Here is a 13,356-nt window from a genome sequence, read left to right as displayed (position 1 = left end):
CGATACAAAGAATCTATTGAAAGAAAGCCTATTCGTGACCACAAGAAATCTAATGATGGGTATAACTATTCTTTTTCGCTGCAGGAACTTATGGTAGCCCTCAAAACATGCCGTGCTTCGGCGCCAGGAGCTGATAAAATAACATACACAATGATTCAGCACCTGCACATAGATACCCTCAATACTCTACTCTTCTTGTACAACAAGATATGGTGTGCTGGGTACTTCCCTCATGCTTGGAAAGAGGCAATTGTGTTGGCTATATTGAAAGAGAGGAAAGATGCCTCTTCTGTGACAAGCTATCGCCCTATTGCTTTGACAAGCTGCTTGAGCAACCTCTTTGAAAAGATGATCAATTGACGGCTTATCTATTTCTTGGAATATCATGGTGTCCTTGATAGCTGCCAGGCAGGCTTTCGCTTGGGCAGGTCAACAACTGACAATCTTATAGCTGTTGAATCTTATGTTAAAGAAGCTTTTGCCCATAAACAACACTGTATATCTGTATTTTTTGACATCGAAAAGGCCTATGACACCACTTGGCGGTATGGCATCCTGCATGACCTTAAATGTTTCGGCATTTGTGGAAACATGTTAAACACACTGGAAAGCTACTTATCAGATAGAAAATTCTGGATACGAGTTGGTGCAGCGTTATCCAGGACGTATACACAAGAAAATGGCGTTCCCCAGGGTGGAGTGCTTAGCTGCACACTTTTCATTGTAAAAATGAATACGTTAGGGAGAGCACTGCCACCCACCATTTTTTATTCAATCTATGTAGACGACGTTCACATTAGCTTCAGGTCATGCAACTCCTCTATCTGTGAACGGCAGATCCAAGTTGCTGTGAACAGACTAGCCAAGTGGGCAGACAAAAGTGGTTTTATCCTAAATCCTCACAAAAGCACTTGGGTTGTCTTTTCCAGGAAGCGTGGGATTCATCTGCAACCAACCATACAACTTAATGGAGTCGACATACCCGTAAAAAGAGAACACAAGTTTCTTGGAGTAGCTTTAGATGATAAACTTACATTCATCCCACACATTAAACAACTTAAAATGCAATGCATGAAGACTATGAACATCTTAAAAGTCCTTTCCCGCCAGTCATACGGTGCAGATACAACATGCCTTTTACGTGTTTTTAACATTCTTGTCAGGTCCCGTATAGACTACGGAAGTGTAGTGTATGGGTCTGCCTCAAAAACAGCTCTAAAAATGCTGGACGCAGTGCTGCACTTGGGGCTCCGCCTGGCGTCCGGGGCTTTCCGGACGAGTCCTATTGAAAGCCTCTATTCAGAAACGGATCAGTGGTGCTTAGAGCACCAGCGTACATACATGGCACTTTTGTACTGCGTAAGGGCAACATCCTTAAATAGTCATCCGCTAAATGCTATTCTTGAAAACAAAGCGTCCGAAAGGCTCTTTTTGAGCCGTCCGTCGCTTCCTCTGCCTTTCTCTATCCGAGTGAAGGTGGATGCGGAGGAACTTGGGGTTATTTTATCAGAATCTTACAAAGCTGACTTCGTTGAGTTCATGCCGCCTTGGCAACTGCGCCCTGTCACCTGTGACATGTCGTTCAAGGAAATTTACAAAAAACATTCACCCGCAGAACTCATCCGACAACACTTCCTGCACTTGCAAAACAAATTCCCATACACTGCCTTTACACAGATGCCTCCAAAACTGCCACTGCTGTGGCATGTGCTGCACACGGTCCCAACTTTGCCAGCACAAGGACACTAAACAGAAACAAAAGCATATTTACGGCTGAGGCACATGCTATATTAATTACGCTAGAACACATAATACAAACAAAGACACAACAATCCATTATATACACAGACTCATTGAGTGTTGTGACAGCACTGCATTATGGAAAACCAAGTAGGAACATTGTGCTGAACAGGTTAGTTAAAGAGATAATGGCAGCTTACGCTTTAAAACAGGTCATAGTCGTGTGTTGGGTGCCTGGACACAGTGACATTCCTGGTAATGAACTCGCAGACCAGAGCGCCGCTGCGGCAGCACTTCGCTGCAGCGTCGACGTTCAGCAGCTTCCCTATCTTGACTGGAAACCATTCATTCGAAAGGCAATCCGACAACGCTGGCAGCAACACTGGGACACTCAGACAGATAACAAACTCCACACTATAAAACCCCAATTAGGCAGCTACTACACAGAAAAACACAACAGAACAACGGAAGTATACATGTGCACATTACGAATAGGCCATACATACGCTACTCACTCGCACCTTCTGCAGGGCAAACCACCGCCACAATGCGACAGGTGCGGACATCGCCTATCTGTCAGCCATGTCTTAGTTGAGTGTGGGTACTTCCACAAGGCAAGGAAAAAGCACTTCCGGGAACTCTGCACTCACATGATTCCTCTCCATCCCTCGATGTTTTTAGCTGATCAACCCTTAATTCCAAGTAAACGCCTTTTTGCCTAGCTGGGAGACATTGGCTTTTTAAACCGCATATCATACCACGTGTAACCTCGGGGCCCCTCAGAGTGGGAGGACGCTATGAGTGTCTATTTATTTATTTTTTTTACATTCTTACCCTGCCATTCCCATTCCCCCAATTTTATTGTTGTTTTAAACGAGGGGCTCTATACAGCCCCACACTAACCTCTTTTAAAATCGTCACATTTACAGCACCATTTTATTAAAACATCATTCAAAATGATCAACCATTGCGTTGGCGCTCTTTGGCCATCGTTGCCCTTGCGCCATAAAACAAACAGATACATACATTTTTTCTTTATTGTGCGCCTCATTCGCTTGATATCCCTCAATCGCTTGATATCACCTGCTAGATCGTAGCCATAGACATCTTCGCTTATAAAGGACGGTGTGATAAAGTTAAAAAATGCACCTATCCCCATATACATGTATACGGTAATGGTAATGGCACAGGTAATGGCAGAGTACCCAGCCTAAACTTCCCATTACGGAGAAATCAAGGTGAATTTTGTGAACGCTGCTGTACACGTAACCACATTCCTGCCATTGTTAGGGTAATGGAAATATTACACCTTTACTTGGTGCATATGGCCATCCGAAACCATGCGACTCAGTAGACGGCGTCGCAGTGCTTAAATCATTGCAATACCTGGTAATAAAGGCGGCTTAAATTCCAAATTTCCGGGGACACGTGCATCAGATGCACGATAAGGGCTATTTTTCACAAGGTCACAAGGAAAGGGAAGAGTTCCCGGTCGGGTTGAGCTGGCGAGCAAAAAAACATGGTATCTCTCCAAATTTGTTGAAGTTTATCTGGAATAGCTTCATTGGCCTTCGACTGGAAGAGGTAGGGGTTGAATACTTGACCTACTTGAGGTTTTCTGACAATCCTGCATTATTCAGTAATTGAGTAAACTCTACATGCTGTTTTTGCAGGTGTTCCCCAAATTTTAGCCTGGGTTTAAAGGCCAATGTGCATAAGCATAAAGGAAAACTAATATTAACTGGGCATGCAGGGAGCACTCTGTTCTGCTTAAAAAAACATTTTTTAAGAGTTTTACGACATTACATACATAGGACAACGTGCCATTCCTTATCCACACCACGACCGAGTACTCCGGCCCAGAACAAGTCTTTGGTGCATTGCGCGAGCACTCTAAATCATAGAAAGCAGAAAACCTCTGTCTCTGAAAGGATCGGTACGCAATAAGTGCGCACTCCCAGCAATGATTTATGAGGCAGATAGCTTACGCCTTACTAAACGTACATAGAGCAATTATGGCAGCACAACAAACGACGGAACAAATATTACTGGTGGCTTTTTGTAATCTGGTGAGAAGCTGGATCATAGGGCAAACTCTGGTGCAAGCTATGATAGCTTAAAGGAGCCATGAAGAGAAAACACAAGTTTGGTTCATTCGAAAGATTGCCTCGTTAGAACCATAACGACACCACTTATAACGCAAACTTCGCTCAAATAAGCTACATAATTAGGAAAAAAGGAAATGACCATGCGACCCACCAGCTCATTTTGCGCAACAGAACCTGTGATGTCACTTGGGAATGCTCTGCGATTGGCGGAGGCCGGCAAAAGCAAACGCATGTTAGGCAGGGCTTACAGCTTGCATAGCGAGCTAAATGCCCGTGAAACATACTGCACATTCTTTTTATGACAAAGAACGGTGGAGTAAACGGTTGAAGGTCCGAACGAACTCGCAAGCGTGTGCGCCAATGCGTACGAAACTGACGAAACTAGCGCCGGCCGAGCTCGACATCTCGCCGTCGCGCAGACGAATTTTCGGGTTCGAGGCTCTTCGGGGCCAACGAACCGTTCAAGCACGCACAGCCGCGACCTTGCTTCGTATCGTAATCCCTTCACAGGAGGTTGGCCGTCATATCGCCAACCAGCAAAGGTAAAAATAGAAACGAGGGGAGTAAGGAACAGCAAGAAGCGACGAGATAGTGCCAGTCGCCGCGTAAGTTTCGAATGGTGTTGGCTTGCTGCTGTCGTTACGAGCTCGTTTCCAGTTTACAACCACTGAAAACTTCAGTTTGTTCAGTTACGGCAGGGACCCTTACGTTAGCTCACTCCTGGAACATCCTGGCGCTCGTCGCCGACTTCGTCAAATCGCTCTGACCTTGGGGAAAACAATGCCGTAAACACCGCGCATTGACGCTCGTATCTTTCTGGTCGAAGCAGAGAGCTCGCGCGAACGGCTTTCCATACACGACACCGGCCAACTGGCATAAGTGATACTGCTACTGAAATTGAACTATTATTAACCGTAATCACAATACGGCACATACGTACCAGTCTATATTCGTCCGTCGCGACGGGGCTGACGAGGCAGCGGTGCCGACGGCTGGGCGTTCGTCTGTTGTGGCTATCGCGGAATGGTCGCTTTCCCGTCCACTGCGTATCCCACAACTCTTGCCGCTCGTGCACTTAGAAGCATTGAGCGTTTTAGTGGTGTGAGGTTGTTAAATGCAAGCCCGAGCTCCTCGGCGAGAGTTTTGTTCTCCGGATCAGGCGATTCCATGACTAGGGCTGCGGGTGCACTAGGTTTTACTAGTATTTTTAAAATGGCCGCCGTCTCGATTGACTCCCGCGTGTGGGTGCTACATGGAGGAAAGAAAAGCTTAGGAGAGGCCCTGACGTCACACCCAGCGCAGCCGGAAACGCCATTTCTGTAAGTCGAATGGCGGACCATTGGCCCTCCATGCCATTGGCGGACTCTTTTTGCCTCTCTCTCTCTCGGTGCACCTTCTCCGCCTCCTCCGTCCTGTATCGCCTCTCTTGTCGTCTGCATCTGCCAGCGCCGAGCCGGCGGAAATCAGCTGATAGGCAGGTAGAAGGCCGTTTTGCAGCGCGTGACCGTGAACCTAAACGCGCGGTTACACTGTTACACGTCTTCAGTGTGGCCGCAGCAGGTTTGCGAAGCGGCTCGCTCTAGCAATGCCGCAATGCTCGGTGCCAGGCTGCAAGTCGCGATCGGTACCCAAGGAATTGGGCGTCACTTTCCACCGGTTATAGTGCATCATTCCGCTGACAAGTATTGCTGTACATTGGTGTGCATTCATCCTTTGTTTGCAATCGCCGCCGTTTATAGGTTCCCAAGCGATGGAGAACGCCGCAAACAGTGGGCGAACTCCGTGCGGCTACCGGACAGGAAAGTGCCCAAGTTTGCGTTGCACTTTCACTGGCAATCCCACAGATGACTAGTCAATTAAACGGCCGTTCTATATATATAGATAAGCAGCACTTCATGCAGATTTCACGCTAAAAAATTGTGGAATGTTTTTACCGTTGTTCGCGTGCCTTCGATAGAATTTTTTGCGAAGGAGGAGGAGGAGGAGTAGGAGGAGGAGGCAAAACGTTTTATTGAGTAAAAAAAATGAGAGGGTGGGTGGCGTCAATAAACTTTTTTTCGCCAAGTTTCAACTTGTCTCAGTGTCAATAAATTAAAGGTGATATCAGTTGAAAACGTTCATACACTAACCTCGCAGTATGAAGCGTTGAAAAGCGAAATCCAGAGCGAGACCACAAAAAGATCCAGCTTCCAGACCCAGCTCTCTTCCAGTCAACAGACGGACACCTACTAAGGTAATAGGACGATGGAATTATATCAACTGGGAATCTACCTTGTAACAGTTGCAAAAGCACTGCCGCGCATTGCCGGCCTAGCAAACTATATATTGCAGCGGCGATAACCAAAAAATTGAGTTGCGAATCGTTCGGTTGCAAGTCGCCTACGTACTGCACACCGTGTATCACTTCCCGAAAATCTACCTGACGGGTGTCCGCGCGTACGACGGGACGGCGCGTTCACGATATCTGCACTTCAATAGGCGCGTCGTGATCGCGACCGAAGCAATAGCTTGACGCGGTACAAGGTGCACTTGCAAGTAGAAATTAAATGACATATTCACATCGGCGTAGCTGTCGCAACTCGCAGCATCCTTTTCGAGTTCCGCAAGACCACAGCGCAGCAAAGCGAAGCAGCAATCTTCGCAATCGGACGACAAGGCAGGCGCTGCCTTTCCTCCATGACTGGCGAACGGCGGGCGGGCTGTTGCTAGGACGCCGTTGCTAACGCGACTTCGAATGGCCGCCAAAAACACGTGACTTCCTCCACACTTTTGCCAATGCGCGGGGATAGCTGGGGGCCTCTCCTAAGCTTTTCTTTCCTCCATGAGGTGCTATATGGAGTCGACATACTAACGATACTAAGTATCTCTTTCATGGACCGGCTCTATGACGCCATTGTACACGTCAGGGAATGTTCAATTTTAGCGGGAGATTTAAAATTTTGGCTTAAATTGCCCTATTTCTCAGTGAATAAAGCATCATTTGCTTCCGGGAAAGCGCTTGGGGTACTATGAAACACCTAATCTTTCGAATAAAACAAACTTTTGTTTTCTCTTCATGGCTCCTTTAAAGAGAAACAAGCGAACCGGACTTTGACTTGTAGTGCGAAGACCTCACTGCAGGCGGGCATACAAATTAACGGAGCCAACACGAGAAGGCGGGTCTAGAAGTTTGGAGGACAATTCCTTTGCTGAATGGATGGAAGAAGAAAAAGTGGATAATGAATGGACTGGTCCGTCGGAGTTCAAAACACACTTATGTTCTTGTGAGCGGCCTTCGTCTTAAAGCTAACGCACAGAAGCTGATGATCATTATGGAACGCAAAGAAAAAATACGACCACACGCTTCCAGTGGGATTCACAACGACAATTTCCGGTTATCCTGTCAAATCCTGTGCCGTATAATTCAATGGGGAAGCTGTATTCTCGTTCCATTTATTTAAATATATAGGTAAACGTAAGAGTACACTAGTGTTACTTCTTCCGTGGGGTTTTGAATTCATGTGAAGTATACCCGGCGGAAAAGGTCACCTTTTTTACATTACAGGTGTCTCTCGGGCGTTTCAAACTTGGGTACAACGAAATAATGAGAGCTGTGAAGGATACGAAAGGATCTGGCCAGTACCACGTGGTGAAAAACAATTGTCAAACGTGGGTTGTGGCTTTACTTCAATCTCTCAGCATACCTGTTCCCACTGGCGTCCTCACAATTGCAGAGAAGGTAAGTTTTACATGCTAATTTTTGCACTTACAATTAAAACAACGAGACAACTTCAAAAAAGTCCTGGAAAATAAATAACGCGAGAATAAAAGTTTTTGTTTTTGGTTTTCGGAGCAAACGCGTTAGGGTTAATAAAATGTAGGCAAAAATAATGCGCTAGGCAGCCCGAGAGCGCCACAAACAATTCGGACAATCTTTTACCAGTGATGTGTACACTTCTTACCGTACTTATTAAATAAACCGCATGTTTTCAGCAGGTGGACAACTTTGTTTATACACCTGTTCTTTATCAGGGATATTTTTGAAAGAACTTTTTTTGAATACAGGGCTCCATCACTTATCAGGTTTTATTGGGTAGATCTACGACATCCAAAGCCATAAAAACGCAAAGCAAAATATTCCTTACTAATGAAAAAGTGAGTTACACGAGTGGTGACACAACTTCACAGCTAGTAACTCATCACAGTGTAAAAACAATGCTCTCTAGTTGAGTGTCCGCGGTGGGACCTGTGTTTGCAAAAGTGATCAAACTTTTCCTTTCAGATTGAAAGTGTGTTTCAGCGCAGGAAAGTCGATGAGGCATTCAACGATGTCGTCTCAGGCGTGAAACGTTGCTTCCGCAGTTCGGAATTATCCTAGCGACATTCAGTGAAGGTGCTGGTGCCACCACAAGTCCAGCCGATGTGTTTCTTGCGTTTATTGTATATATTGTACTAAAAATTAAAGAATTGGAGGCCTGTTGTTTCAATTAAGGTTGGATTCCAGCGAAACTGTCGGTGTGTCGGAATTTGCCCCCACTTCATTGTTTGCAAGCCATTATAGAGCAAAGTCATACGAGCATATGAAACAGAACATAGCGAACCGAAAGGGGAGCAATCCGAAGTATTCCACAAAAAACACCTGTATGTGTAACTTGGGAATGAGAAAACGTCTTAGTTTTTTTAGAGAATATGTATCAGTATGAACTAAATTACACTACATCGGCATCTCAGCAGCGTTTCACTATGCTTTCCACGTTTTGGTCTAAACGGCAAAGATAGTGTTTATGCTTACACTAACTTAAAACTGCCCGAATGAAAAGCAAGGAGACACTGTTGGGTATTTGATGTAATTTAGCTCCGCACCGGGAGAGAAGCCGCCCTTTTTTGTTGACAGCGTGCCGGCTAAGTCACAGCCGAAATGCCTTTTTGATACATGCGAAAAAGCCTCAGCCCTTCAGCCGCCGCTGCTTCACACTTTACTGGCTGTTTCTCATGGGGTATTTTTTCTGTAAGCTCTCGTGTTTTATGAACTCGATTGGAAGCGGTCGTGAATATTTGTGGCTTCTGTAAAATGACTGCTGATATTTTAACATACATATGACAAAGTGTTAAGTAAACTTTAAAAAAAAAACAAAGTAATAAAAGGTGTGACTACCGGTTTACTGAAGTAATCTTTGCTCGGCTACCACTTCAATTCGCTGTGAATATTAAAGATTTCCTGCTTCTGTTTTAGCCAAAATTCTAGCAGAAAATTCTGCGAGCAAGGGAAAGTTCTCTCATAGAAACTCAATGGTTAGATGGTTTTTCCCATTATGAGGTTCTTGGCCGCTCAGATACGACTCTTCGCGAGCACACACGCGGCGCATTCCAGCGGTGAACAGATGTAAGCGGCTTCGCTTTAAAATAGTCCCGGTAGTGCCACTAAGAATGCGAAAGGATTACTACCCGATTGCCCGAACGACACACTAGTCCTGCGCCATGTTAGGCCCACCCGCCCCAACATGGCGACAAGCAATCGCAAGAACGATCCCAGCACCACGGCGAGCGCCATGGCTCGCTAATGGCTGCTTCACCGCACAGTAAGGCAGCGCCGGAGGCGTGTTTCCAACCACTTCACTGGAGAGCATCCCCACGTGACAGGCGTTACGTGACTTCACGCTCTATTCTATTTAAGTGCTAAAACAAGCCAGCCGTTCGGCCGGTGTCTGTAAATTTCACAACGGTCCTCTGTGCGATGTGCATACACGGAAGAAAAAGCGTACAGCTGTGCGGTGCGAATATGCATTCCAAGTGCCCATTCAAACTCGCGCGAATTTAACAAAGCGATAACTTGCGAAGCAAACGTACGTCAACGGCGAGGTCACTAGAGTAGCTGGCCTTAAATTATTTTACCCTAGTCGCATTTTTTTCTCACTCTGCAGGCGCAATTCCGCCGCACCGGCCCCCCACATATTACGCAGTAAATCACTCCAATGCCATAACAACGGGCTTTTAAAACTACCAGGGTCGTTTACAACAAAAAAAAACATGACTTCACGCCATAAAGAGCTTACAGGCAATCGGAACCCTTAGCGGAAAGATGCCGTATTTTTAATGTATTTTGAATGCATTTAATACATATATTAACTTTGTATTTATTCTGCATTATTTTGTCCACATTCGAAATGCATTTCGAATACATTTACAATGTATTTAAAATGTACCTCAAAAATACATAAGCAGTGCATAAAAAATATATATTTAATGCATTTGAAATCCATTAAAAATGCTCAGAAAATGTAATTTTAAATACGTGCAAAATGTGTTAGTAATGCATTTTAAATGCACAATAAATACTGCTTCAAATATACTCAAAATGTGTTACTAGTGTATACTAAATAAAACCTAAATACATTGAGAGATGCCATGGCAATGTGTCTTAGTGGGAATTGTTAGCGTTCAACTAGAAACTATCATATTGTAGTTTCAAAAAAAGGTTAATAGGCACTAGGCTAAAGATATACTCCATTGTGAAAATGTAAACCGGCCATGCTCGGAATGCGGGCCAGCAAATGACTGAAAAGAACAGCACGTATGCGCACAAATTGGCAGTTTGAAAGTTGTTTATTGTACACCTCAGTCGAGCGGCCAATTTCGCCATTACTAAGTAGCAGGAATGAATGCCTTTCAGCCACCTCGGTAGCCAGCGCAGATGAAGCGTTGTGCATCAGTCCTTGTACTTCGGATTCTCCACGCGGGAAATTTCACCAGCACCTGCAGTGAGAAGAAAATGCGAAAATATTAGTGAACCACTTTTTTTAGAGGCAAATAAATGTCAAATCAATCAGGCTTTTCTCTAGCCGTGCCAACATACCTCGCGAGCAAGAATTTTTTAGTTTCCCCTTCAGAGAAAAAAAAAGCCCTCCGTGAGAACAATGCCCCTTTGAAGGACGTAAGACAATTTATGTAATGGTAAGCATAGTTTATATTGTCATGGGGCATCGGATCTTCAATACCATTTTTAAGAAAGAATGGTGGAAGGGGGGGGGGGGGCGGGAGGCTTATGTTTGGACATTGTCTAGGGATAAAAATTAGCGAAAATTAGGAAAAACAAGACAGAGCTAAGATAACAACGTTACCAAACATGCAACAGAGTTCTTAAAGTTATGCTACTTCTCTTACTTAGGCGCTTGAGTTAACTTGAAATGGTGGCAATTCTAGGTTTTCAACTAACTTGGACAAAACTGGTCTGTGACCTCACAGGACGCTAATAAAATAAGATAAGCAGTAATCTTATTAACTACAATTATTGTTAGTGTTGCATATTTGAGCGTCACCTTCTTCGGAGATTACGTTCTAAAAAAATAGTGCGCAGCGAAACAATTTAAAAATGCATGGGCAGGATTGCAGTAGAAAGCTTACATAAATGTCATTAGATTGGCGTATGCACTCAACAATGCTTTCAAAGGAACGGCAAAGCAAGGTTATTTCGAAAAAAAAGAAAAATTTCACGCCGTCCTTAAAATAACAAGCTCTCATATCGTAGGCACCTCACCGAAGCGATTAAAATAAGCAACGCCAGAAAACGTGTATTTGTGCTTGCACACACATGTAATTTTTTTGCTCTCCGCCGCACATCACCGGCAGGTAATTTTATACTTTTTGCTGTACACAGACAACGTCATAATTTAATTAGGGAGCAACGCGGAAAATAATTGTAAATGCTCGCGTCTTTAACATACAAAAAAGAAATAAACACCTGTTAGCGTCAGGGACCATCAAGTAAAAAGTATTTCCTTCATAAATACTCGTGACACCTATTAGAAACTCGTTTAAGTACACCCTTTAGACGCAAATGGGAAATTGCCGCTTCTAAACACACACAACCGCCAAGCAGCCCACGCTGTTTTCGGTGCCTTTGGGCACATTGGCGTGGTCCAGCGGTAGCGCGTCGGGTTCCGCGTGTCTGTCACTCGACCACGAGCGCGCCGAAGGGCCTCTCGGGACGCGCACACGTGTTCGTGAAGGAGGGAAAAAGTTGCTAGGAAACACAAAAGAGGAAGGGTCCAACGTCCTGACGTTTCGCGAAGTTTTGGGGGAGCAATCCAAGGAACAAAAGAGACGAACCCGCCCGGGGGACCCGTTCCGAGAACCGAGGGGTCTCGTGCGGGGGAACTGGTTGCCTCTCTCGAAGTCCCCCTCCTCACCCGCCTTTCTTCTCCTTACTTCCTTTGCTGGTTCTTCGTTATGGGTGGCGGTAGGAACAGAAACTGATTGTAACTTAGCGGCTGCTCTCATACAGTTTGTCTTAGATGGACAAATCATTTGTAGTCCCTGGGCATGAAGCACTTTCGCTACTGCCACTTGCACCGAAGATTACGTGGGTCGCTCTTAACACTTTTGGTCACTTCGAAACAGACGGCATAAACTCTTTCATGGCTTTAGTTTACAGAATGGCGAAATGCGACCGACAAAAATCGCGAAGGCTGCTCGGATTCTCGTAGGCCCGGCAATGCGCATCAGTCGGATGCATGTATGCCCCAAACTGGGTTATTTCCCCGTACGGCGGCTGCTGTGAACATGCGCAGCTGTGAGCAGCTGCTGCGAACAGAAAACAAAAGAAAACTGCGTCCCTGGATACACTTCGCAAATTTCTCAAGCGCGTAAATATGGACGGCGGACTTTCTGTGAACAGGCTGTGCTAAAAACATTCCTGGCTGTTATGTGTTTAATGCAAGTTTTAGTCCTCAATAAGTTAAGAACGGAATAACTCGATCTACAAGGAAACTCGTAGCAACAGTCCCCCGTCCACTCAGCAGGGCCAGAGCTAAAAATTAGGCGCAAAAAGGAAAGCACTAAAATCCATTTTTTTACGTTTTCTTGCTGTCGTTGATTTGTGAGTACATTCCATTGCACGGCGTAGTTACGGTAGGAAATCTTGCTCGCAGGTGGAGGTAAGCTTAACAACCACGTGCGGATTTCATAAAGGGCATTAGCACTCTTCGATTGCAAGGCAAACATACGTCCATTAATTGTAGTGCGACACCGTAAACGCAAATAGCCGGTATATCGTGCTTACCTTGGCTAGACGGCCAACGCCGCTGCAACGCGCCGTCCAAGCAGAGACTGCGTCCACCCGACGACCGCGCGTTGAGGAGTCCGAAAACACCACAGGACAGGCAAAAGAAACGCAGCGAAGGCAGACAAAACGTGAAAGAGGGGTGCGCCGCTCAACTCGCGCCGCAGGTGCCGGGCACAGAGAAGGAGGTAGTGAGCGACAGTGAGAGGCGCCGAGCTGCTCGCCCTCGCAAGCATAGCCAGGGTTGTCCATCTAAGGCGAATATTTTTCAGAAAAGGAAAATTTTCCAAGCCTCCAGAGCGATACCGTCGTAGCAACGCTGGCAAAGTGCAAATGTTTTCGTACAACTCGTTGAATTCGATGTTTTTGCTTTGCCGATTGCGTTGGAACACCGCCGCTTACATATTTGTACACCGAGTTTCTCTCTAATACGCAGAGTTATGTAGACAGTGCAGTAAGTGAAAGTATCTC

The 13,356-nt window shown here is 45.4% G+C and overlaps 1 protein-coding gene across 2 annotated transcripts in view; it reads left to right on the top strand.

The window, feature by feature from the left end:
• Window positions 1-8,299, top strand: part of LOC144139360 (uncharacterized) — a 57,033-nt gene extending 48,734 nt beyond the window's left edge. For both annotated transcript variants that reach the window (XM_077671728.1, XM_077671729.1), the window contains exons 5-6: window positions 7,393-7,566; window positions 8,110-8,299. In XM_077671728.1, the coding sequence (XP_077527854.1) occupies window positions 7,393-7,566; window positions 8,110-8,205 (270 nt within the window). In that variant the 3' untranslated portion in view covers window positions 8,206-8,299. The remainder of the gene's footprint in view (window positions 1-7,392; window positions 7,567-8,109) is intronic.
• The last annotated feature ends 5,057 nt before the right edge of the window (window positions 8,300-13,356 follow it).

The sequence above is a fragment of the Haemaphysalis longicornis genome, unplaced genomic scaffold (genome assembly GCF_048455015.1).
Source record: "Haemaphysalis longicornis isolate Haplotype H1 unplaced genomic scaffold, Haemaphysalis longicornis Haplotype H1 scaffold_5, whole genome shotgun sequence".
Taxonomy (NCBI): Eukaryota; Metazoa; Arthropoda; class Arachnida; order Ixodida; family Ixodidae; genus Haemaphysalis; species Haemaphysalis longicornis.
The sequence above is the reverse complement of the archived record's forward strand: the minus strand, read 5'-3'. Positions and strand labels throughout refer to the sequence as shown.